Below are 25,711 nucleotides of genomic sequence, written 5' to 3' on the forward strand. Positions count from 1 at the left end.
GTTCCCAAAGTCTGAGACCAACTTTTCCTAAGGAGCGGGACGGACTCCTGAGATGCGACCAGAGGGCGGGGTCGACCTCGCCATCATGTTCATCCCTTCTGTGCCCACAGTGATTGGCTGAGAGTGAATGAGTCCTTAAGAGTGAGTTTATGACAGAAACGCTTCAATGTGGAAGTAAATGAACTGCAGCACTCTGTGTCTGGATGGGACATTTATCGTCTGAAGCAAAACCGTCCTGACCACAGCTGAGAGACGCCAAGATCGTCTGATTTTTCCCGTGGCCAGACAGCGGAGAGTTGTACCAACTTTAATCTTTATCTCTTACACACCTGTGTTATACTGTAAATATAACATTTATCATTTGTGTGCTATACCCTTTACAGTGCTTTCTATGTGTCACGGTGAGACCCAATCTCAAGATGTTTTTTGTTCTCGCTTGTGTCGTTAATTGCCTGTTAATGTGCATTTGAGATAATAAAGTAAAAGAAAATGGTCAAAAATACCAAAATGATGTCATCAGATGTATGTGTGTGTGTGTGTGTGTGTGCACCTGCGGCAGGTGAATCCCTTCGAAGGAGATGCCGTGCTCCTCTGAGGACGTGGTCTCAGCGAACAGCTCCAGCAGAGTGTAGCGGTTATCAAAGTCCATGTGCTGCTCGATGCCGTCCTGCTGACTGAGAGACAGCAGGACGTACGCCCGACTTCCTGCAGAGGGAACAAGACGACGCGGAGTCAGAGACGGGAGGACACATTTGAAAGACGCTGCTCATTTTGCTCTGAGAGAACGAGAGCGCCCCCTAGAGGAGCAGCGCTGAAACTAAACAGACACATGTATCATCGACACAAAAAGCCTGAGAAGAACTGCACAGGTGGGGGAACGCCGTGAAGCATTTAAAGTCATTTATGACCTCAACATCAACATCTTCACTCATAAATTTCCTGTTTCAGTTTCATGTCCATCCCAAACAATTTAACAAACAATATTTTGAACAAGTGAATCTCCAATCGGGAGTTATCTGAAATCCAAAGTCTCTACAGAGAGCAGAAGGAGAATTGTAAATGCAATGTAGAGACATAAATGACAATATGTCTCTTCTCATGCTGCTGCAGAGGTTTGCTGTTATTTTGAGCAGACCTTTGAATGCCTTCACCGTACTGCCCCGAGCTAATCACTGTTAGCCACATCCGGCTGTTAGCGACTCTCCTGGATTTCTCCGTTAATTGTTCCTACATGAAAAAACTGTCTCGGTGGTTTATATGATTTATGTAAGTGCCGAAAAAGACCAGGGGACGATTTTACAACAGAATGACACTTTAAGGGTGAAACTGTAACAGGCTTCATTAAACTGCAGTGAGAGTCCTGGAAGTTAGTGTTAGATTTCATTCGTCGGACGTCCATGCTCATGTTTTCTCACTCTACTGATCTGAAGAAGAAGAAGAAGAAGAAGAAGAAGAAGAAGAGGAAGAAGAAGAACAAGAAGGAGAGGAAGGAGAGGAAGGAGAGGAAGAGGGAGAAGGGGAAGAAGAGGAGAAAGAAGAAGAAGGAGAGGAAGAAGAGGACGGAGAAGAGGAGGAAGAAGGAGAAGGAGAAGAGGAAGAAGGAGAAGAGGAAGAGGGAGAGGAAGAAGAGGAAGAAGAAGAGGAGGAAAGACAAGGAGAAGGAGAAGAGGAAGAAGGAGAGGAGGGAGAGGAAGAAGAGGAAGAAGGAGAAGAGGAACAAGAAGAGGAGGAAGGAGAAGAAGATGAAGATGAAGATGAAGAGGAAGAAGAAGAAGAAGAAGATGAAGATGAAGAAGAAGAAGAAGAAGAAGAAGAAGAAGAAGAAACTTTAAAAATAACACTAATTGTTTTAAGATCTACACGGTGAGAGACACTAAACAGGAGAAAGAGAACTGAGCTCAGTGTTTCAGTGGTTAATGTAGGAAATAGTGCGAGTAGTTTCATTTCACAGTAAACGCCCCCCCCCCCCCGGCTGAGCCTCGTGGCTTCACTTTTCCCTCAGCAGAGACTGCAGGGCGTGGCGCTGAGTCACAGCTCAAAACCGAATGAATGGGAAGAGAACTTCCTGTTTTAGAGCTCAAAACTGCTGTTCGATTCAACTGAACGTCGGATTCCTCATCTCCTGGTTGCCAAGACACCCACAAAGGAAAACAAAGCCTCCTCGGTGGTGGCGGCGATGACATCATTTCCTGGTAGAGACGAGACAGTCCTCGCCAGTCTGAGTCATTGATGTGTAAAGGGGAGACACGTCCGTTCCCATCAAAGTTACTCAGAAGTTTCCACGTCCAAAAATACCCAGATGATCGACGCCGCTTCTGCCTGAAATGACCTGAGATAACCCTAACCTGAGATTACCCTAACCTGAGATTACCCTAACCTGAGATTACCCTCACCCTAACCTGAGATTATCTTAACCTGAGATAACCCTAACCCTTACCTGAGATAACCCTAACCCTAACCTGGGATAACCCTAACCTGAGATTACCCTAACCTTAACCTGAGATTACCCTAACCCTAACCTGAGATAACCCTAACCCTAACCTGAGATAACCCTAACCTGAGATTACCCTAACCTTAACCTGAGATTACCCTAACCCTAACCTGAGATAACCCTAACCCTAACCTGAGATAACTCTAACCTGAGATTACCCTTACCTGAGATTACCCTAACCCTAACCTGAGATAACCCTAACCTGAGATTACCCTAACCCTAACCTGAGATAACCCTCACCCTAACCCGAACAATCATTTATCCATCCATCCATCCATCCATCCATCCACCGATAATCCATCCATCACCCACCATTAATCCATCCATCCATCCAACCTCTACCCAACATTTATCCATCCATCCATCCAGCCTCTACCCAACATTTATCCATCCATCCATCCAACATTTATCCATCCATCATCCAACCATCATTCAGCCTCTACCCAACATTTATCCATCCATCCATCCATCCACCGATAATCCATCCATCACCCACCATTAATCCATCCATCCATCCAACCTCTACCCAACATTTATCCATCCATCCATCCAGCCTCTACCCAACATTTATCCATCCATCCATCCAACATTTATCCATCCATCATCCAACCATCATTCAGCCTCTACCCAACATTTATCCATCCATCCATCCATCCACCGATAATCCATCCATCACCCACCATTAATCCATCCATCCATCCAACCTCTACCCAACATTTATCCATCCATCCATCCAGCCTCTACCCAACATTTATCCATCCATCCATCCAACATTTATCCATCCATCATCCAACCATCATTCAGCCTCTACCCAACATTTATCCATCCATCCATCCATCCAACCATCATCCAGCCTCTACCCAACATTTATCCATCCATCCATCCATCCAACCATCATCCAGCCTCTACCCAACATTTATCCATCCATCCATCCAACATTTATCCATCCATCATCCAACCATCATCCAGCCTCTACCCAACATTTATCCATCCATCCATCCAACATTTATCCATCCATCATCCAACCATCATCCAGCCTCTACCCAACATTTATCCATCCATCCATCCAACATTTATCCATCCATCATCCAACCATCATCCAACCTCTACCCAACATTTATCCATCCATCCATTCATCCATCCTTTACCCAACAAAAAATCCTTGATGCAGAGTTTTTGCCTCTCACCTCACAGTGGATTTTTACCGTCACACCAACTTAAATGTCATTCAAGCTCCTATTGTAAAAATATGTTTGTGGCACTTTGACAGAACAATCACTCCAGTCGTTCAACACGTGGCTCCGCTTCCCTAATCAGAGACGCAGCGATGTGCTGACGTTAGCGTACCGAGCGATCACCTGAATGAACCTGGGCCTCTGTCCGTCACATCAGACCTGCTTCACAAATACACCTGAGAGCAGCATCTGTGTTTTATGGAGGATCTCTGCAGCAGCAGCAGCACCAAGCCTCTCTCCCATTGGTTTAAAATTCCCCAAATGATCTCTCTCTGTCCCGCCCCCGAACACCCGGATTACGCAGGAAACCGTCACAAAGAGCTGCTTTTTTTTAATGAACTCTGGTTTTTGTGGTCTCTAGAAACTGAGTCAGAGTGAGAGCTCGTCTCTGGTTTGATGTTATCAGACTGAACTTTGTGTGCGTGTGCGTGTGTGTGAGCGCATGTGTGTGTGAGTGTGTGTGTGCTGATGACTCATGGGAAAAACTCTCAGCTGCTCCTCGCCCAGGATTTTCCTCCACACTTTTTGTTTTGACATTATTTAAAAAAACGTAAAGTCATTCTGGCTTCAGACACACATGACACCATGTGATCGACGTGGACTCGACTTCCACACAAAAAGAAGTCGAAGAAGAAGAAGAAGAAGAAGAAGAAGAGACGGATGAGAGAAGCTCAGACCCACAAAGACTTTTACACAATCACTTGTGTGTCAAGAGTACACAGCTCATTTAAAACCTTAGTGTTACATCCTGTGTTTAATCTGTCCAACGTCACGGGCTGATTATTACGACATTAGAGGAGAACATATTTCCTGTTATATGTTTATAATGTTACAGTTCATATTAAAGAAAGCATCAAAGCTTCAGATAATGGAGGTAAACGTGATGTTACAGTTCATATTAAAGCATCAAAGCTTCAGATAATGGAGGTAAACGTGATGTTACAGTTCATATTAAAGCATCAAAGCTTCAGATAATGGAGGTAAACGTGATGTTACGGTTCATATTAAAGCATCAAAGCTTCAGATAATGGAGGTAAACATGATGTTACAGTTCATATTAAAGCATCAAAGCTTCAGATAATGGAGGTAAACGTGATGTTACAGATCATATTAAAGCATCAAAGCTTCAGATAATGGAGGTAAACGTGATGTTACGGTTCATATTAAAGCATCAAAGCTTCAGATAATGGAGGTAAACGTGATGTTACAGTTCATATTAAAGCATCAAAGCTTCAGATAATGGAGGTAAACATGATGTTACAGTTCATATTAAAGCATCAAAGCTTCAGATAATGGAGGTAAACGTGATGTTACAGATCATATTAAAGCATCAAAGCTTCAGATAATGGAGGTAAACGTGATGTTACAGTTCATATTAAAGCATCAAAGCTTCAGATAATGGAGGTAAACGTGATGTTACAGTTCATATTAAAGCATCCAAGCTTCAGATAATGGAGGTAAACGTGATGTTACAGTTCATATTAAAGCATCAAAGCTTCAGATAATGGAGGTAAACGTGATGTTACGGTTCATATTAAAGCATCAAAGCTTCAGATAATGGAGGTAAACGTGATGTTACAGTTCTTAAAGCATCAAAGCTTCAGATAATGGAGGTAAACATGATGTTACAGTTCATATTACAGCATCAAAGCTTCAGATAATGGAGGTAAACATGATGTTACAGTTCATATTACAGCATCAAAGCTTCAGATAATGGAGGTAAACGTAATGTAAAGTTAATCCCTGTGAGCAAAAACCTCCAAATTCAGACTTTCTTGAACGCTACGTGGGCAACAGTCTCTGATACCTTTTTTTTAAGCTTCCTAATCTACAGCAAATATTTGAATATTCTTTGCGGCGTTCACGGTGTTTATCTTCACCGGGCTGCTTAAATACAACCACACAGGCCTCTGCAGAGACAGCTCGGTTGTTGCTCGACTCTTTCGGCGTTTCTCCGTTTTCCGGCTGCACAGCGCGTTTAATTAGCGGCTAGCTGACTTCCTCTGCTCTCAACGCCGCGGGTTGTGAAATATAAGCAGTGTATAAGCGATTCAGTATCTACAGCTGTTGTTTCAGTGTGTCAGGCGTTCAGTCAAAATTCAATTAATCAATATTAACGGACTCTGATCAGAGCCGCATCACCACACTTTAAATTTGAGGAAATACACTCACTCTCTGGTGTAGTCAGGTGTTCAGAATGCTAGGTTAGCTTAGCATAAAGGCTGAAAACAAGTGGAAGCAGCTAGCGCGGCTACGTCCAAGGACAAACAACAGGAGTCTTGCTGTCATTATGTCGTTGCCAGGCAACCAGTGGAGAAGTCAGGAAGTCACAGAGGGCGGTATCAACCTTCTTTTCAAACTCCTTTATCAGAGTCTGACGCATCCCTACTGTTGCTACGGTAACCTGCAGTTTAACAAAGCCTGAGCTCAGAGAAACAGCCAATCAGAGGGCAGTATTTTCCCAGCAAATAAAAGTTTGTGGTTACCTGCGTCGTGTGAGGCGAGCGCTCGCAGCATCTTCCCGGCGCTGCGTCTGGTCTGCGTCTCCTTGTTGCACAGCAGCTCCATCAGCAGGTTGAGGGCGCCCGTCTCCTTGAAGACGCCGACCAGCGAGCCGATGCTGGCGTACGCGCTCAGCACGTGGATGGTGTGCGTGATGCTGATGGAGAAGTCGCTCTTCTTGGCCATCTGCTTTCTGGCTCGACGCACCAAGTTCTTCACGTCCTCCTTCATGTCCGACAGCTCCACCTCGTCAAAGGTGACGTCTGACGGGAACTCGCCGCCGCTCCTCTGACCTCCGTCTGATGACTCGCCCTGCTGCGCCTCCTGCTGCAGGGGGCGCTGCGAGTCCGTTTTCCTCTTCCCCAGCAGGGTGGGGCAGTTGGCGTACACGTCCTCCGTCGTCATCCACATCAGGATGTTCTCCGTTTTGCTCTCTCCTGACGTGGAGCTGCCAGACCCGTCCACGCCGGAGCTGCCGCCGCTCGCCCCGCCCGCCTCGTTGGCTCCGCCCCCAGAGGTGGAGCCGTCGTCGATGGTGACGAGGCACCAGCGGATCAGGTACTCCGTCTGGCCGTCGTGGTTGCGGCGCTGGCGGATCAGCTCCTCCGGATACGCCTGCAGCCTTGGCCCCAGCTGGACCAGCAGGTTCCCATTGCGGCGTTCGCCCACCATGGTCGCTACGGAAACAACAGACGATTGTGATTTTTTGCAATTTTAGAGTCATCAATGAACCGAACACCTGCACGTCTTTGGACTGTGGGAGGAAACCGGAGAACCCGGAGAAAAGCCACGCAGACACGGGGAGAACATGCAAACTCCACACGGAAGGGCCCCAGCCGGGATTCGAACCGGGAACCCACACACTACCGTGTCGCCCCACTTCTAATAACATATGTGTTATTAATAACTCTGGGGTTAGAAACTACAGAACAGCTTCTGTAGTGAAAGACTCAGCATGTGTTGTGATGCACATTGTGAGTTTGTCAGTAAAAACTCGACTGGAGCAGAAGAAGAAAACAGCATTAAATGAAAATACTCAAGTAAAACACGTGTTTTGTACTTCAGCAAACACACATGGTTACTTTCCACTGCTGCTAAATACCTCAAAATCTAAATATGTACCAAAAAAACATAGTAGTGTTGAATAAAAACTGAATTCCTGATCTTAAGTTATAGATTCATTTGATTTTGTGCTGCGGTGTTTTCAGCCGGGCACGTTGACCCAGGTCTGGAGGCGATAACGACTCTCTCTCGGTGTGACGTTAAGTTTTTATTCTCGATTTGCAGACTCACACTTCCTCTTTCTGAAACATCTGTATCTGTGTTCTCTGAAATGTAACGTGCTGCACTTCAGGGAGGTGGAAGAGACACGCAGAACTTTTACTGAAGTGTGGAAATACTGCGTTACGAGGAAAAGCCCCGCATTCAAAATGATACTAAAGTAAAAGTACAAAGGTATTAGTGTCAAAATGTACTTAAAGTACAAAAAGTAAAAGCACTCATTGTGCAGAACGGCCTGTTTCAGACTAGTTTATCATCAGATTATAATAGATTAATGTAATTTGGTCACAATCTGTATAAGGAGGGTCATCTGAAATCAATAATTGTCTTCACTACCATATTAGACTCGTTGTTCTGACATTCACATGTTGCTTTTTTGTTTATTTGTTTATCATCATGATGCTTTGCCGAACGCTGTTATGATCAAATATAGAAGTATAATAATAATTCTCAGTTACTTCAAGTGGATCAGCAGCCTAATCATCATGTAAGGTGTTGGTTTTTGTGTGTGTGTTTTTGTTTATTTACATTTATTTGCATAAATTCAGGAAGTGACGACACACGTTCTGTTTTACACACTTGTTGAGAAAAAGGGGTGGGGGATTCATACTATAGATATTATTATAGTTACTGGAAGTGTGTCTGTCTCTGTCTTTGTCTCTCTCTGTCCATCTGTCCGTCTTTTCTCTCTCTCTCTCCTTCTCTTCCTTTCTCCGGTGCAGACAGATGTGCGTCCTCCACAGAGCTGGGTCTGTCTGACGTTCCTGTCTGTTATAGGGAAGGTTTTCGTCTCCACCGTACTCTACGGGGGAATTGTTGGGTCTCTGTAAATCATAAATAAGTCATAGAGTGTGGTCTTTACCTACTCTGTAAAGTGTCCTGAGATAACTTTTTTTAAGATTTGGCACTATAAATAAAATTGAATTGAATGAGATTTTTTCTTCTTCCCGCTCCTTTTCAGGCACAAATTACGTTCAAATGTTTCTGTTTTCTGTGCGGATGCTATTGTAATGACTGCTGCCTGAAATAAATGAAGTTATTAAACGAATGAAAATATAATAGATTCATGTAAATATCACTTTACGGTTGCAGCTGATAGGTGTGGCTTTATTTACTTTGTATACTTCTGTGTGATCTATTTGATGATAATATTTTGGATTAAACTGTATTTAAGTGACAAAAGTAGAATATTACCTCTGAAATTCGGTGGATTATAAGTAAAAAAGTGGCATAAAAATGGAGTAAAAGCACCTCAAAATTGTGTTTAAGTACTGAGTAAATGTTACTTCCCACCCCTGCTGCACTCAGCTCCACCAGGGCTCAGTCTAACAACTGAAGCAACTCACTGACCACTGACTCTGTGCTAAAGTCAGTACATAGCCCAGCCCCTGATGTTGTACCTGAACGCAACACACCGCCGAGCTAACCTTACATTAACGCCCTCGCTCTTCCGTGTATTTAAGGTTATTATCAGATAACTTCTGCACACTGTTGCACAACACCTGTGTCTGTATCATGTTTGACAGCTAAGCTAACCACCTCACACAACCCACCGTTAGTGATAGCGAGCCACACGAGAACGTCACACCAAAGCCCGTTTAGAAACCTCTAAATTTAAGATTTAACTGGATATAAGCAGAGTTATTAAAACCGTGAACATTATTTAAATACCCTAAGTTAGTTTAAATAATCGTGTGGTAAATTCGGCATGAATACACGTCTGAAAATAACACAACTTACCGCAATAAGAGACAACTTTAGTACGTGGGAGTCAACTTAACTGTCACCTTCTGCGTTCTCGCGATAACACAATTTAATGACGCGATATTGTAATAAAATGAGTCAAAAGTTAATCATCTACGGGATTTACTGCTGTGCGACGAGTCAATGTACTGAGTCTGCTTTTTATTTATTTTAAATTAATTTAGTCAGTGTACTGAATCTGCTTTTTATTTATTTTAAATTAATTTAGTCAATGTACTAAATCTGCTTTTTATTTATTTATTTTTAAATTAATTTAGTCAATGTACTAAATCTGCTTTTTATTCATTTATTTTTGAATTAATTTAGTCAATGTACTAATCTACTTTTTATTTTTTTATTTATTTAATTAATTTACTCAACGTACTGAATCTGCTTTTTATTTATTTAATTGATATAGTCAATGTACTAAATCTGCTTTTTATTTATTTATTTTTAAATTAATTTAGTCAATGTACTAATCTACTTTTTATTTTTTTATTTATTTAATTAATTTACTCAACGTACTGAATCTGCCTTTTATTTATTTAATTGATATAGTCAATGTACTAAATCTGCTTTTTATTTATTTATTTTTAAATTAATTTAGTCAATGTACTAATCTACTTTTTATTTTTTTATTTATTTAATTAATTCAGTCAATGTACTAAATCTGCTTTTTATTTATTTTTGAATTAATTTAGTCAATGTACTAAATCTGCTTTTTATTTATTTATTTTTAAATTAATTTAGTCAATGTACTAAATCTACTTTTTATTTATTTTTAAATTAATTTAGTCAATGTATTAAATCTGCTTTTCATTTATTTTTAAATTAATTAAGTCTATGTATTAATCTGCTTTTTATTTATTTTTAAATGTATTTAGTCAATGTATTAATCTGCTTTTTATTTATTTTTAAATGTATTTAGTCAATGTATTAATCTGCTTTTTATTTATTTATTTTTAAATTAATGTAGTGAATGTACTAAATCTGCTTTTTATTTATTTATTTTTAATTTATTTAGTAAATGGTCTTTACCTACTCTGTAAAGTGTCCTGAGATAACTGTTGTTATGATTTGGCACTATAAATAAAATTGAGTGGAATTAAATTGAGTGTTTATCCGTTTGCCGAATTAAAGAGTGTGTCCGGTACATTCATAAAACATAATAAAAACAATATTATAGTTAAAATATTGTGGTTTAAACGTGTCATTTCTTTAAAGTATCATTATTTGGATCCTGTCAATGCAGCATCCCGGAGTCAACGGTGTGTACAGTCGCTGTGGATGTCAGGAGCCGAGGAGTCGGAGAGGGCCTGCCCAGCGGACACACACTCCGGCCCGGGGAAGCAACAGCGGAGTTCGGCTTACCTGCCGTGTCACAGTCGGTCCCCGTCGGTTCCGTGTCCCCCCTCAAACGCTGTTTTCGTTTTCGTTTCCGCCCTAACGTGTCGTTTCCCAGCCTGGTGGTGTTTGTTTTCTCCGGGTCCGCTGGAGGTCCGCGCCGCTGCTGGATGCGCATTTGCGCACAGTGACAGGGGCGGATTCTTCTTCTACGCTCACTGCTTCGTTTTCATTCTTCTTCGTGGCTTTTTTTTAGCGGATCTGTCAGACCGTGAAATGAGCGCAGCGCCCCCTAAAGGCCGAGAGGAAGAACCGCCTCACACAATAATACAGCTAATACAGGAAATATAAAAAAGAAAATTATAAAATGAAGTACAGTACAGTAAAATTAAATTAAGTTAAATTAAATTAAATTAAATTAAATTAAATTAAATTAAATTAAATTAAATTAAATTAAATTTAGCTAAGTCAATTTAAGTTAAGTTAAATCAAATTAAGTTAGTTTAGATTAAATTAAGTTAAGTTAATTTAAGTTAAGTTAAATTAAAATTAAATTAAGTTAAAAGTTATAAAATATAAGTTAAATTAAATCAAATTAAATTAAATTAAGCTAAGTTAAGTTAAGTTAATTTATGTTAAATTAAATCAAATTAAGTTAATTTAGGTTAAGTTGAATTCAATTGAATTAAATTTAAGTTCAGTTAATTTAGATTAAATTAAGTTAAGATAAGTGGAGTTAAATTCAATTTCAAATTTAAATGAAGAGGAGCTGAAGGGCTCCAGTAGATTTCATTTATTGTTTAGGGAAAAAACACTAAAACAACATGTCGTCTTTGAGCTGTCAACTGATTTATAATGAAAATAAAAATAATAATGTTTGTATGTTGTTGAGAGGTCGATGTGATTAAAACAAGTTGTAAAGAAAGGAAAATACATTTCTGCATCCTGATCTGACGTTTGTCCAAAAGTTCCTCTTTGCTGTGAAACTCTGGATCGTTTTGCTTTTTTCATGTCTGTAAAATATACAAAAGACAACACGAATCACTCAAAATTATTTAAAACAACCAAAAAGGGGGTGGAAACTTATTAAAACAGATGCAAAACAACCACAGAGATGCAAAGCAACAACAAAAAAACAAATGAAATAGCTGTAAAATGACGACAAAGACAGACCAAACCACCCCAGAGTTGTATTACATCCAAAATAGATGAAAAACAATTATATAGATGTGGAAAGCGACAAAAAATAGAATCCAAATGACTACAAATATTGACAAAATGACTAAAATAGATGCAATACAATCAGAAAAGGCATGCAAAATGACTAAAAATAGATGCAAAATGACTAAAAATAGATGAAAAATTGCAAGAAATAGATGCAAAACAACCACAACGGCATGCAAAATGAATAGAAATATTAACAAAATGACTAAAAGTTTAACAAAATGACTAAAAATAGGAATAAAATGACTCAAATAGATGCAAAACAATCTTAAAGGCATGCAAATTGACTAGAAATATTCACAAAATGACTAAAAATCAACTGCAAAATGATTATGAAACTGTTTGATCAGAGCGATGAGCGGCTTTAGGACCATGGAGAGGGAATCTCTGCTGCTGCACACACACACACACACACACACACACACACACACACACACACACACACACACACACACACACATCCCTCCTCTGTATTCAGTGCACATGCCTCCTCCTCACTGAACTCTCTCTCTCTCTCTCTCACTCTCTCTCTCCTCTCCTCTCCTTCATCTCGTCTCTGCAGGAGAACCATCCTCCGGACATCATCCACGGACACCTGCCTGCTCTCCTGCCCGCCTGCCTCTCCTCTCTCTCGGCTCCTTCTTCCTCGGAGCACCGGACCTCCACCAGCGCCGGGACGCGGCTCGGAGCGCACGGAGGACGGCTGGAGGACGGAGGAGGGCTCGGTGTGAAGCCTGGATGCATTGGTTGGATGGATGGATGCAGGTCTCATGTCTCACCTTGGAAGGTGAGTATGTGCGCTCGTGCGTGCGTGCGTGCGTGCGTGTGTGTTTAAGTATGTTTAGCACCACCGGGGTGACGTCAGGGCCGGTGACTGTCGGTATTCAGAGATTTCACCACATTTACAGGTATGTTTATTTCCCCGGGCTGTAAATATCCGTGCGTGTGTGTGCGTTCGGGCGTGTGCACGTGTGTGGGCATGTGCGTGCATGTGCTCCAGGCGGCTTTGATGCTCAGCTTTATTATTAAACGTGCAGGATTGTTTTATTAACTAAAACTAAATATGAATATGCATAAATACTATAAATGTACAGTAAATTTGATGTATTTTTTATATTACCACAGTAGAATAGCATGTTTAAATGGCTGACAGCACATCAGCACAATACTTCACTATTCCTGCATGAAGAATGAAGCAGTGAGTTTCTGTTGTAGCCTCTCCAGGTGGAGCTACTTTTAAATACTTTATATACAGGTAGTTTAGTCCAGCGGTTCCCAACCTAGGGCCCGGGCCCCGCCAAAGAGTCGTGAGAAGATTAATGGGAGACAAGAAGAAGAAACGGAGACTTAGGGTTCGTCCACACGATCAAAAACAACCTCTTTTTTCTCCGTCGTCCTTAAAAAGTTTTCCGTCCACTCGGCCTCAGATCCTAAATCTCTGCGTCCACAGGAAAGCAGGTAAACCGACTCCAAACGCCGTAGTTCAAATGCCAGGCCTGGATGTGGCGCTGTAGCTGCCACAGAAATACACCAACAACGGAGAAGAAGAGACGGGGAGACGCTGTGGAGAAACCAAACACGTGTGTTCGTTAACACTTTGAGATTTCAGAAACTAACAAAGATGTTGACTGCGTCTCGTCGTTTGTCGTCGTCAGACTTCTGATGTGCTCGCGTTCTGTTCAAATGGCAATTCAACTTTTACTCATCATCCCCCACTGATGAATGAAAGGGGACTAAATCACCGACTGTGAGGTTTTATCTGTCTGCAGGCTCATCGACAAAACAGAGAAATAACAATGGTCCCGCACGTCCTGGCTCACGATCACGTGGGTCACATGTGAAGTAAATAACATGTTACTTTTCTCAGGTAAAAGTAGGAACAGTGGATGAAATCGTCGTGCAGCTTCATAAAGAATCAGAGGAGTTATTTCCAGCAGGACTTCACCTTAATCCAACGTGCATTGTTTTCTGTTTCAGACGGCGATGCCTGACCTCTGACCTCTGACCCCTCTGAGAGACACCTCTGAGGAGGAGGAGGAGGAGCCAGCGGAGCTCAAGGGACGGATGGAGGGAGGAGAGGAGGAAGGTCGAGGAGCAGAGGCCGAGACCTCCTCCTCCAAACTGGGGAGAGCCTCGCCGAGAGGAGGTGAAGGAGGAGGAGAGCCCTGCAGACAAAATGGCCTCATCAACACCCACAGGCTGGGGGTGGAGCCCCGCGAGGCGCTGCTGCTGGTGTACTCAGCTCCTCAGTATCAGGGTCAGGAGAGGAGCGGTGGAGGTGGAGGTGGAGGTGGAGGAGGTGGGGGTCCTCCTCAGCTCCTGAACCCCAGCGCTCTCCTCCCACACCAGGCGGTATCGGACCCTCGCCTCAGGCCCTCCCCCGGACTCCTCTTGTGCCCAGAGAGCGTGCTGCGGGCGTGGGGGGAGGCCGGGGGAGGAGACTGCTGCGAGACCACTTTCATCGAGGGGTTCGGTCCCGACGCCTCCTCCTCCTCGTCCTGCTCGGCTGCTGCCGCCTCCTCCTCGCTGCTGTTTGCCGACGGGAAGTTTCTGGACTTTTCTGGAGAGGACGCAAAGCTGCACACGCTGTCGTACGACATCGACGACGACGACGAGTTCCAGGAGCTCGAGGTGATTCGTTTAGTTTCACTGTGACGTTTATAAAATCATTTAGAGACGCTGCAGAAGAGCGGGAGAATAGAAGCAGTTAATGGTTACCAGCTGACCAAAGTAGTGGTTTTATTTATTTATTTAACCTTTATTTGACCAGGAAAATGTCTCATGGGATTAAAAAACTCTTTTACAAGAGAGTCCTGGCCAAGACAAAGAACATAGAAAGACAGAAGAGTCTGTTTCAACATTATAAGAAGGGATTTAACTCTGTTTAGAGAAACCAGCTCCTTCAGTTTCACTTCATTCTGCAGCTGCTTCCACGCGGAGGGTTCAGCGTAACTAAGGGCGCACTCAACCTGTTTAGTCCGTACTGTGACCCCGTGCTTTAGGGTCCTTGTCCCCCCCTCCAGGCCCGTTTGTACTCACACTACCTGGGCCTCGGAGAATGCTTCTTGCTGCCTATACGTCATCACGCCGTAACACGTCACACACAGTGATGACGTCATGGCGATGCGTCTCTTTGTTTCCAGATCTTTCCGTAGACCTCAGAGTTTTTGTGCGTCTTGTCGACTGTTTTTGAATCTTTTCATCGACCAAATCTGCAGTAAACACTCCACCTCCGCATCACACCAACGTGAACCTTTCACCGCCATTGTTTTAAATGTCTGTGCATGGTCCCTCCTTCTTTTTTCTATGTCCCAACAGGCGCACAGGAAATGACCTCAGAACCGCCGTAGGCCTCGTGCTCGTACACGTGCTCACGCTCGTGCTCGTACATGTGCAAACTTGCTTTACAAAAGCCCACCTCTCCCAAACGGGCCGTGGACGGCAAGTATACTGCAACTAGGCGCAGTACGGTTGCACTCACACTGGTCAAACAAACTAGACTTTACCCGTGAAGCCTGTTTGGGCGCGGTACGGAGGCACAGTGTGAGTGCGCCCTTAATGCCCTTTTCCCCAGTTCAGTACGGACTCTATGTTAAGTTAGTAAGATCAGAGCGGAGCTGACGGGCTCCTGTGCTTTTTCCAACGACATATTTCTGCAGGTATGAAGGAAAAACAGAGAGGAAAGTCTTATAAATAAGGACACGTCAATGATGGAGTCTGCGGGCGAACGGGGCAAACCACCCAACTCGAGCGTAGCAGGAGCGATTTTAAAAGTGGTGACACTTTCTCATTACTCCAACGCTGAGAACCACGTATCTCGCGTGCTTCGACCCTTTTTTCAGAGGAAGTACGTTTTTATAATCTACCTAATTGAGCGCCCTGACCTCCCTCCATCCCTCCATCCCTCCATCCCTCCCTTCCTGCGGTTCGGAGTGAGTGAGTTTCCAGCAGAATGAGATTAACGATCTGCAGCTCTGCGAACGACACATTTGGCCGTCTAACAGCCAATCGCTTTAGAGACGATTAGCTGAGATTTTGTGTCTGCAGAGTCCAGCTTTAATCTACTCTGTCCCTCTAATACCACAGAGAGAGGGAGAGATTACCGCAGGAGCGTGCAAACCTGATTTCACTCGCTCACTAGCACTAGTATGCGTAGTTTACCACAGCCCAGGGGACCTGTAGGAATTGTATGAGGTTAGGTAGTGTCAGTCTACACAACGCTGTAATACGTTTACCTCTGAAGTAGTTGAGGCGTTAAAATCAGATTCAGCTTTAATGGTTTTTAAAGTGTGCACACATACGTGTTCACGCTCTCAGACAGGTAGACTTATAGAATATAGACACTAAGGGGGCACTCCCACTGTGCCTCCGTCCCGTGCCCCGTGCTTTAGGGTCCTTGTCCCCCCCTCCAGGCCCGTTTGTACTCACACTACCTGGGCCTCGGAGAATGCTTCTTGCTGCCTATACGTCATCACGCCGTAACACGTCACACGCATTGATGACGTCATGGCGATGCGTGGCTTTGTTTCCAGATCTTTCCGTAGACCTCGGAGTTTTTGTGCGTCTTGTCGACTGTTTTTGAATCTTTTCATCGACCAAATCTGCAGTAAACACTCCACCTCCGCATCACACCAACGTGAACCTTTCACCGCCATTGTTTGAAATGTCCGCGCATGGTCCCTCCTTCTTTTTTCTACGTCCCAACAGGCGCACAGGATATGACCTCAGAACCGCCGTAGGCCTCGTGCTCGTACACGTGCGCACGCTCGTGCTCGTACACGTGCGCACGCTCGTGCTCGTACATGTGCAACCGTGCTTTACAAAAGCCCACCTCTCCCAAACGGGGCGACACGACATTAAAGTTCAATTTATTTAAGTCTGATGGGAAACTTTATGTTCAGCGTCAGACTGGGGAACGACTGAACCCAAAGTGTAAAGAAGTCCGTTAAATTTGGAGGAGGAAGTGTCAGAGTCCAGATCTAAACCCCATAGAGAATCTCCGGAAAATCCTCGGCATCAAAGTGATGTTTAAGGCCGTGTTTAGACGGAGACGATGTAGAAAGGAAACACTAAAGTGGCGTTGCATTCTCAGTTCTTATTCCGCGTTTAGACGAGCGTCTTTGGGGGGAAGTCTGCGTGAATACGGTGACACAAAAGTGTGTAAATTGGATGTCGTGTGCACGTCAGGTGTGTAGGTGGAGCTGTGGAGCGCTGCCACACAACAGCACCCAGAGCTGGTGCATGCTGGGAAACGTCCTTCTCCTTCTCTGCCTAACAGCGATTGACACTGTAAATATTTTCCTAAAGAGACGAGGACAGCGTGTCTGAGTCCCCACACTGCAGGTAAACTCACCTGTGTGTGTGTGTGTGTGTGTGTGTGTGTGTTCAGAGTGATTACTCCAGTGAATCAGAGAGCGAGGACGCCTTCCTGTTGATGCCTCCCAGAGATCACCTGGGCCTCAGTGTCTTCTCCATGCTCTGCTGCTTCTGGCCGCTCGGCATCGCCGCCTTCTACCTGTCGCACAAGGTGAGGACACGCAGACACACACCTGACACGCAGACACACACACCTGACACACCCGGTTTACCGGATGTACAGTACGGGCTCAGCTCCGCCCCAGACGACTGTGATTGGTTTAAAGAAAGAGAAACCAGAATGTTTTTTTTAACCCTGGGTGCATTTAGTGTCTCTTCTTGGTCATTTTGTGTCTCTTTGTTGTTGTTGTTGTTGTGTCTTTCTTTGTGGTTATTCTGTGTCTCTGATGTCATTTTGTGTTATTTTCATCGCTATTTGTTCGTTTTATGTCTCCTTGTGGTCGTTTTGTGTCTTTTTGTGGTCGTTTTGTGTCTCTTTGTGGTCGTTTTGTGTCTTTTTCATGATCACTTTGTGTCTCTTTGTGGTCGTTTTGTGTCTCTTTGTGGTCGTTTTGTGTCTCCTTGTGGTCGTTTTGTGTCTTTTCGTGGTCGTTTTGTGTCTCTTTGTGGTCGTTTTGTGTCTTTTTCATGATTACTTTGTGTCTCTTTGTGGTCGTTTTGTGTCACTTTGTGGTCGTTTTGTCTCTTTATGGTCATTTTGTGTCTCTGACATCATTTTGTGTCTCTAGCCAGTTGTTTTCATCTCTATGTGGTCGTTTTGTGTCTCTTTGTGGTCGTTTTGTGTCTCTTTGTGGTTGTTTTGTGTCTTTGTGGTGGTTTTATGTCTCTTTGTGGTCATTTTGTGTCTTTTTGCGCCATTTTGTGTCTCTTTGTGGTCGTTTTGTGTCTCTTTGTGGTCATTTTGTGTCTCTCTGTGGTCGACACTTGTCTCTTGAGGTGACATTTTGCAGGTAAAGGCTGGTTGGGTCAGTTTGGGTCACGGCTGCTGTGAATGATGAAAACTGGAAGAGCAGATGTGATCGGCTCACCCGTACAGTACAGTGTGTGTCAGTGCTGATGTGTGTGTCAGTGCTGATGTGTGTGTCAGCGCTGATGTGTGTGTGTCAGCGCTGATGTGTGTGTCAGCGCTGATGTGTGTGTGTCAGGGCTGATGTGTGTGTCAGCGCTGATGTGTGTGTGAGTGTGTGTCGTGTGCTCTGACTGCAGATGATCCGTTCTGCTGCAGCTTCTTCTTATTCTCTTTCTGTTTTGGGAACATTAATACAAAGCTGCTCCTACACACAATACAGCTTATGTAACTGATCTGCAGTCAGCGAGAGGACGAACTCCACTCCGACCGTCCAAAGAAAAAAGGCTGTTTATTGAGTTCACTCTGCTTTCTAACGTATTTACCTCTGAAACAATTCGCCTGGTAACTGATCCGTCAATTAGCACATCATTAATGAACAGTTGTGACGGCGATAACGAGAAACAACTCCTCCACTGGGATGTTTTTTCTCTTTTTTCACATGTTGTTGAACTTAATATGATTTTGTTGGAACTTAAAAAGATAAATATATTAAAATATAATCAATTATTATGTTTAAAATGGAGATAACAGTTCGTTCTTTGCCGTCAATTACAAAATGGAGGAGGAGTCATTGCATAATTTAGAAAAACAAAAGACGTGAGTGGTTTTTATGGTTGTTGGAGTTTTAAAATGTTTTATTTTGTAGGAATAATCAGGCTTTTTAGTTGTCTCACTGTTGTTGTTGTTGTTGTTGTTGTTGTTGTTGTTGTGTGGCGGCTGATCTGCTGCATGTGTTGTGGATGTGGTTTCCACGGCAACCCTGCACCTACAGCTCCAAAAAAGACAGGGCTGGTTGCCAGTGGCAACGCTTCCCACACTCAAATCCATCAGTGAACAACAGAAAGCTCTGCAGCAGCAGCAGCAGGAGGAGGACGTGAGTCATGTTAAAGGAATAGTTCACCACAAAACTGCACAAAACGACTAAAAAGAGACACAAACTGACCACAGAGATGCTACAGAGGTGTTAAATGGACACAAATGAATAAAAGAAATATACACAAACTGACTAAAAACAACCCAAAATGACCACAGAGATATGCAAATTTGATTAAAATAGATTAAAAATCAACATAAAACATTGCAAAATTACTAAAAAATAGATGCAAAAGAATCACAGAGATAAAAAAACACAACGTCAGATAGACACAACAAGACCACAAGAAGATCCAAAACAACCAAATCTAGATGTAAAGTGACTACAAAGAGCCACAAAATTACCAAAAAGACATGAAATAAACCTTAAAGCACCATAAAATGTTGCTCACAGAGATGCAAAACAACTAAAAATAGACATAAAATGACTACAAATAATAATAATAATAATAATATTAATGGTAATGATTATAATAATTATAATAATAATAATAATGATGTTGATAATAATGCAATTCTAATAATAATTATGCTAATCATAATGCTACTACTACTGATAATAATAATGCTAATTATTATTATTAATAAGAATTATACTTATATTATTTTCATTAATATTAATACTACTACTACTAATAATAATATAAATAATAAAATAAAATGCTTAAAATGGACTGGTTTAATATATGTTAAATGAAGGAGCACAGACCTCTTACTGAATAAAACCAGTAAAAGCACTTAATAAAGTGTTAAAGTGTTAAAAGTCAGAGTTCCTCCGACTCTGTTTGTATGTTTCAGTTTGTTTCTCTGATCACTTCAGATCCAGACGTCTGATGACTAAAATCCTTCATCATGTTCAAATATAGAGTCAAAAAACACCAATATTTAAAAAGTGGCTCATAAAAACGTGTCTTAAAACTTGATAAAGTCTTCAGGCACAAAGAGGATATGAAGCCACTGACACTAAAATGACACATTTCTCTGGTTTGAACACTTGAAATAACTTAAGAACACAACTCAGCTAAATATAAAACACAGGTCTGGTTGTTTTTACACAATTTAATGCAGAAAAGTTACAAATTATAACTGTAACTGTTGTTTTTCTGCCAGGAAACGCTTGAAACGCTCAGTTTTTGTTAAGCTGGTGCGGATAATCTGACTGGATGCTTTAGAGTGTATACACACACACATACACACACACACACACACACACACACACACACACACACACACACACACACAAACACACACACACACACACACACACACGCAGAGCTCTTTACGTAATTCTGCTCAGACCGACTCTCAACAGGAAGTGTGTGAAGCCCCTGTTTTTGTCCTGTGTGTGGACCAATAACAGGAGGCCCCGCCCCCGCCGCTGGCTCTGGTTGGCTGAAGTCACAAAATGACGTCCGATTGGTCTGAAAGATTAATTAAATCTTACTGGAAGTGAAGCGGCGATTACAGCAGCTGTTTCCTGCTGCCAACGAGCTCGTTAATCACGTTTCAGCTCATGGAGAGATTCAACTGAGCTTCATTTATTTAGATAGCTTTATTCTAAATCAACGCTCTGACCGCATCGTCAACAGCCTCAGACTGAAGGGACACGTGATTCCAGAGGCCTGGAGCTCTTTTGGTATTTCTGCATTTAGGAAAAAGTTGCCAGGAAACTCCAAATATAAAAGCAACAAATATTATATAGCCGAAAAAATTCATCTTCATTCATCTTCAGCCTCTTGTCCCTGTCGGGGTCGCGGCGGGCTGGAGCCGATCCCAGCTGACATCGGCGTGAGGCGGGGTCCACCCTGGACAGGACGCCAGTCTATCACAGGACACATAGAGACGAACAGAGACAGACAACCATTCACACCTACGGGTGATTTAGAGTCATCAATGAACCGAACACCTGCACGTCTTTGGACTGTGGGAGGAAACCGGAGAACCCGGAGAAAACCCACGCAGACACGGGGACAACATGCAAACTCCACACAGAAGGGCCCCAGCCGGGATTCAAACCTGGAACCCTCTTGCTGTGAGGCGACAGAGCTAGAAGAAAACATATATTATAAAAAACTATCTATATATACAGGGAATTAAGTCATTACAGAACCATTGTAACCAACTGCAACAATGTGCCAATTATCAAGTCACAAGCACAGACTGTACGATAAACGGATATAGCCTCTCCGTCGAGGTCCGTTCTTTCAACTCGATCCAATCGTCCTCGCCTACGGGAGTCTCCATCTTGTCAGACTTTGACTCCGCCTCATTTCCTCTTACCAAAAAAGGGCATGTATGTGACGTTGGGGGGAGGGAGATACGTCCATCTGGCTGACGTTTACAGAATTAGCCATATGAGCCACATTAGCTCCAGGAGCTAGGCTAACAGAACACATTACTAGATAAACAGGAGTAGGAGTCCCGTGTCTCTAGCGGTGATTACGCCGGCTATGATATGAAATAAAGTTTGGGGAAAAAAACTTGGCTCCGTGAGTAAAGTGCAGACGACGTTTATGATCTATGATTTAAACTGATATTCAACACAGTCCCAGGCTCATAGACTGTGAAAACACAGACCCTCACGGCCCGAATCCTCCCGCTGCTCCAGGTTAGCATCTAGTGTATGTGCCATAGATAGCAGGCTGTATTCAAGTCATGGTGCAAGTGCGGCTATTTAACTAGCGTAACAGAGCAAACGTTAACACGGTGTGTTCCTAAACCATCTTGTCACTTATGGAAACACCACCACACGAAAGACCACAGAAAACAAAGCAGCAATGGGCTCCTTCCTTTGGGATTGACTTTGGTAATCCACTGTAATGGACTTTACTATGAGAGGAGCTGGTACAGGAGCCAGTAGGTAAGTCTTTAAAACACTCTTTTAATAAACTCTGGGTTCACTAACTACGCTGTTGCTGCTTTGTTTTGTGTGTAGGGACTCTTCTCATGCTGCTGCAGAGGTTTGCTGTTATTTTCAGCAGCATTAGTGGTTAAAAAAGACCTTTGAATGCCTTCACCGTACTGCCCCGAGCTAATCACTGTTAGCCACGTCCGGCTGTTAGCGACTCTCCTGGATTTTTCCGTTAATAGTTCATACAAAAAAAAACTGTCTCGATAGCTTATTTGGTGAATGTAAGCGCGGAAAAAGACCCTGGGATGATTTTGCGCCGGAATCACACTTTAAGAAGGAGGTTTGCGAGGACACAGCCATTAAGCTAGTTCAGCATCTAACGTAACTAAAGATACGGCAAGCGGTTAGGACATTTTCTGTCATGAGGCTGCAGATGTCTGTCTGTTAACGTAAAGTCCCTTTGAACTGGAAAGACTGGAAAGCTAATCCAACATCACCAGTGTTCTGGTATCGACTTAATGGAGTCATTTAATTCTAAAGACGGATTCAAATGTAAATAATACGTTTAGTGTCTGAATGATGTTTCTGTTAACTGAAGGAGGACAGCTGATCGATGTCCGTGTTGTATTAAAAAAGAGTTTCTCGTGTTCCCGTTCCCAGCAGAGGAGCAGATAACAGATCTTTACTGAGCATCGGGTCCTCTGCAGCCTGAGGTCTAAGACTGAACAGGATGTTTTTGCTTCCTGATCGCATCAGCTTTATTAAAAACTGATTATAAAGAGCAGACCGGAGCGTCCTCTCTGATGTTCCTCCTCTGCTTTATAATCTCGTTTCTTCTTCTTCTTCTTCTGTTGTTGTTGTTTCTGTCTGTTGACCTCACACACACATTTAAAAACTAAACAAATTTAAGGTAAAATGGAAATAAAGATGCAAGTGTGCAATAAGTTCACTTACAAACAGTTTAGATTTTGCAAACATTCAACCAGCTGTGTGCGCCTCTGGAGGATGCCACGAACCCAGATGCGACGGCGTTTGGCTTTCCCCCGATGTTTCTCGGACTTCCACAACACGGTTTGCTGTTGTTTTCAGCAGCATTAGTGGCTAAAAAGGAAGTTTTTTATGCCTTCACAGTACGGGAGGGTACCTATGTTCTCCACTTTGTTTGTGTGTGTTATTTTTCCCACGATCAGTGCCGAATTCCCCGGCAAATAAGCCTTCGAGACCCTGACACTACCCCCTTACCATGACTTTAACATTGACCTGTAGCTCTGACAAAATGCAGAATTAGATCCGCGAAGACAGAGGCTTATGCGACCGGGGAACATAGGGACTGTTAATAGTTGTACTCACACTACCTGGGCCTCGGAGAATGCTTCTTGTTGCCTATACCTCATCACGCCGTAACACGTCACACGCATTGATGACGTCATGGCGATGCGTGGCTTTGTTTCCAGATCTTTCCGTAGACCTCGGAGTTTTTGTGCGTCTTGTCGACTGTTTTTGAATCTTTTCATCGACCAAATCTGCAGTAAACACTCCACCTCCACATCACACCAACGTGAACCTTTCACCGCCATTGTTTTTAATGTCCGCGCATGGTCCCTCCTTCTTTTTTCTACGTCCCAACAGGCACACAGGAAATGACCTCAGAACCGCCGTAGGCCTCGTGCTCGTGCTCGTACATGTGCAAACACGCTCTACAAAAGCCCACCTCTCTCAGACGGGCCGTGGACGGCCAGCTGGCCGCAGTTATGCGCGGAGCGGGTGCACTCACACTGGTCAAACGCACTAGGCTTGACCCGAAAAAACGGTTTTGGCCCGGTGCGGAAGGACAGTGTGAGTGCACCCTTATTTGATGAATGTGTGCCCAAAAAGACCATGGGACTTACACTTTAAGGCGCGAGAAAAAGATGTTGAAGCGAGGAGACTTGTCAACGTTTGTTTGATATTTATATATTTCACAGCTAACTTCCTCCGCCCTTCTTTGTTTCCTTTTCCTCCCCCCTCAGACGAATAAGGCGGTGTCTAAAGGAGACTTCCACCTGGCGAGCTCCAGTTCGAGGAGGGCTCTCTTCCTGGCCGTGCTGTCAATCACCATCGGGACGGGAATCTACGTGGGCGTGGCCGTGGCGCTCATCGCCTACCTCTCCAAGAACCACCACTGGTAAAGCGTCATCAGGGGGAGGACAAATTACCCATCAGGCACTGGGAATGTGTTTGGGAACGCGTTTCCTCTGCATATCGGCCCCGCGGCGATGAGCTGGAGGAGGACTTCCTGTTTGCAGATGACGGTGGCGTCCGTTCAACTGAAACATGCCGGGACGTTCATGTTTCTAGGCAGTGATGTAACAACCTTTAAACCAATCAGATCGCAGGATCTCTGAGGAGTTTTTAACAGGACGAGACAGTTTGTTTTTCTGTCTCTGACGGGATCGACTTTGTTTTAATGAACATTTCCAGTGTGATTTTTTATCAGATTTGAACTTTAATTTAACTTTAATTAAAAAAACAAACAAATATAATAACAACAACTTTCACATTGTTTTAGTTTATCAATCAAACAAAAGCTGCAAAAACGCCCTGAAATTATCTCTTTATCCAGCAAAGTGTTTGCTTTTGGTAAACGGTAAATGGACTTGTACTTCTATAGCGTCTTTCTAGTCCTCTGACTACTCAAGGTGCTTTCACAGTGTTTGTCACATTCACCCGTTCACACAGACATTCACACTGATGGCAGTGGACATCTACAGACCATCTAATCTAATCATTCACACCACATTTATACACCCATGTGCAGCACTGGGAGCAATTCGGGGTTCAGTGTCTTGCCCAAGGACACTTCGACATGTGGAACGGGGGAGGTGGGGATCAAAACACCAATCTCTTGAATGGAGGACGACCCACTCTTCCTCTGAGCCACAGAGTCAGAGTTGATTTTTAGGTGAATTGTTGAATTGTGGATTTAAAAACACCACAACATTTTGGGAATAGAGACGGCTTCAAAAACCTAAAACGTTTGGAACAATTGAAACTGAATTCTGCATCATTACTGGAGACACTAAGGCAAGAGACTATACACACACATATATATATATATATATATATATATATATATATATATATATATATATATATATATATATATAATAAAGTCAATTTGTCAAATGCTAATTAAAAACAAAACAATATATTCATTCAAGATTTACATTTCTGTTTCTTTCCAGAAAACCTGATCCGATCAGATCCTTTTCTCTGACCAATGGGCTAAACAGACCCTAACCATTCAAGGTCAATGCCCGATCGCCTCTATATGATAACGCAAGATTTGTGAAAGTCTTGCTAGATGGTCAAGGTTACGCATTGATCTTGACTAGTTAAGGTTAGATGGTCAAGGTTAGAAGGTTAAGGTTAGAAGGTTAAGGTTAGAAGGTTAAGGTTAGATGGTTAAGGTTACGCATTGATCTTGACTAGTTAAGGTTAGATGGTCAAGGTTACGCATTGATCTTGACTAGTTAAGGTTAGAAGTTTAAGGTTAGATGGTTAAGGTTAGACGTTTAGGGTTAGATGGTTAAGGTTAGGCATAGTCTAAATGGTTAAGGTTAGAAGTTTAAGGTTAGATGGTTAAGGTTCAATGGTTAAGGTTAGATGGTTAAGGTTCAATGGTTAAGGTTAGATGGTTGAGGTTCAATGGTTAAGGTTAGACATTGATCTTGACTGATTAA

The 25,711-nt window shown here is 43.0% G+C and overlaps 2 protein-coding genes across 4 annotated transcripts in view; one reads left to right on the top strand and one right to left on the bottom strand.

Annotated features, from left to right (window-relative positions):
* cul9 (cullin 9) overlaps positions 1 to 10,774 on the bottom strand; it is a gene marked incomplete at its 5' end in the record, with an annotated part of 45,970 nt that extends 35,196 nt beyond the window's left edge. For all 3 annotated transcript variants that reach the window (XM_083923081.1, XM_083923080.1, XM_083923079.1), the window contains 3 exons: positions 551 to 705; positions 6,213 to 6,905; positions 10,624 to 10,774. In XM_083923081.1, the coding sequence (XP_083779207.1) occupies positions 551 to 705; positions 6,213 to 6,905; positions 10,624 to 10,774 (999 nt within the window). The remainder of the gene's footprint in view (positions 1 to 550; positions 706 to 6,212; positions 6,906 to 10,623) is intronic.
* A 3,110-nt stretch (positions 10,775 to 13,884) lies between these two features.
* On the top strand, positions 13,885 to 24,157 carry syndig1 (synapse differentiation inducing 1; the record flags this gene model as incomplete). Its single annotated transcript, XM_083923188.1, has 3 exons — positions 13,885 to 14,451; positions 17,210 to 17,347; positions 23,999 to 24,157. The coding sequence occupies 3 exons, from the start codon at positions 13,885 to 13,887 to the stop codon at positions 24,155 to 24,157; spliced, it is 864 nt and encodes a 287-aa protein (XP_083779314.1).
* Between the last annotated feature and the right edge of the window lie 1,554 nt (positions 24,158 to 25,711).

The sequence above is a fragment of the Echiichthys vipera genome, assembly GCF_963691815.1.
Source record: "Echiichthys vipera genome assembly, chromosome: 11".
In the NCBI taxonomy this organism is placed as follows: Eukaryota; Metazoa; Chordata; class Actinopteri; order Perciformes; family Trachinidae; genus Echiichthys; species Echiichthys vipera.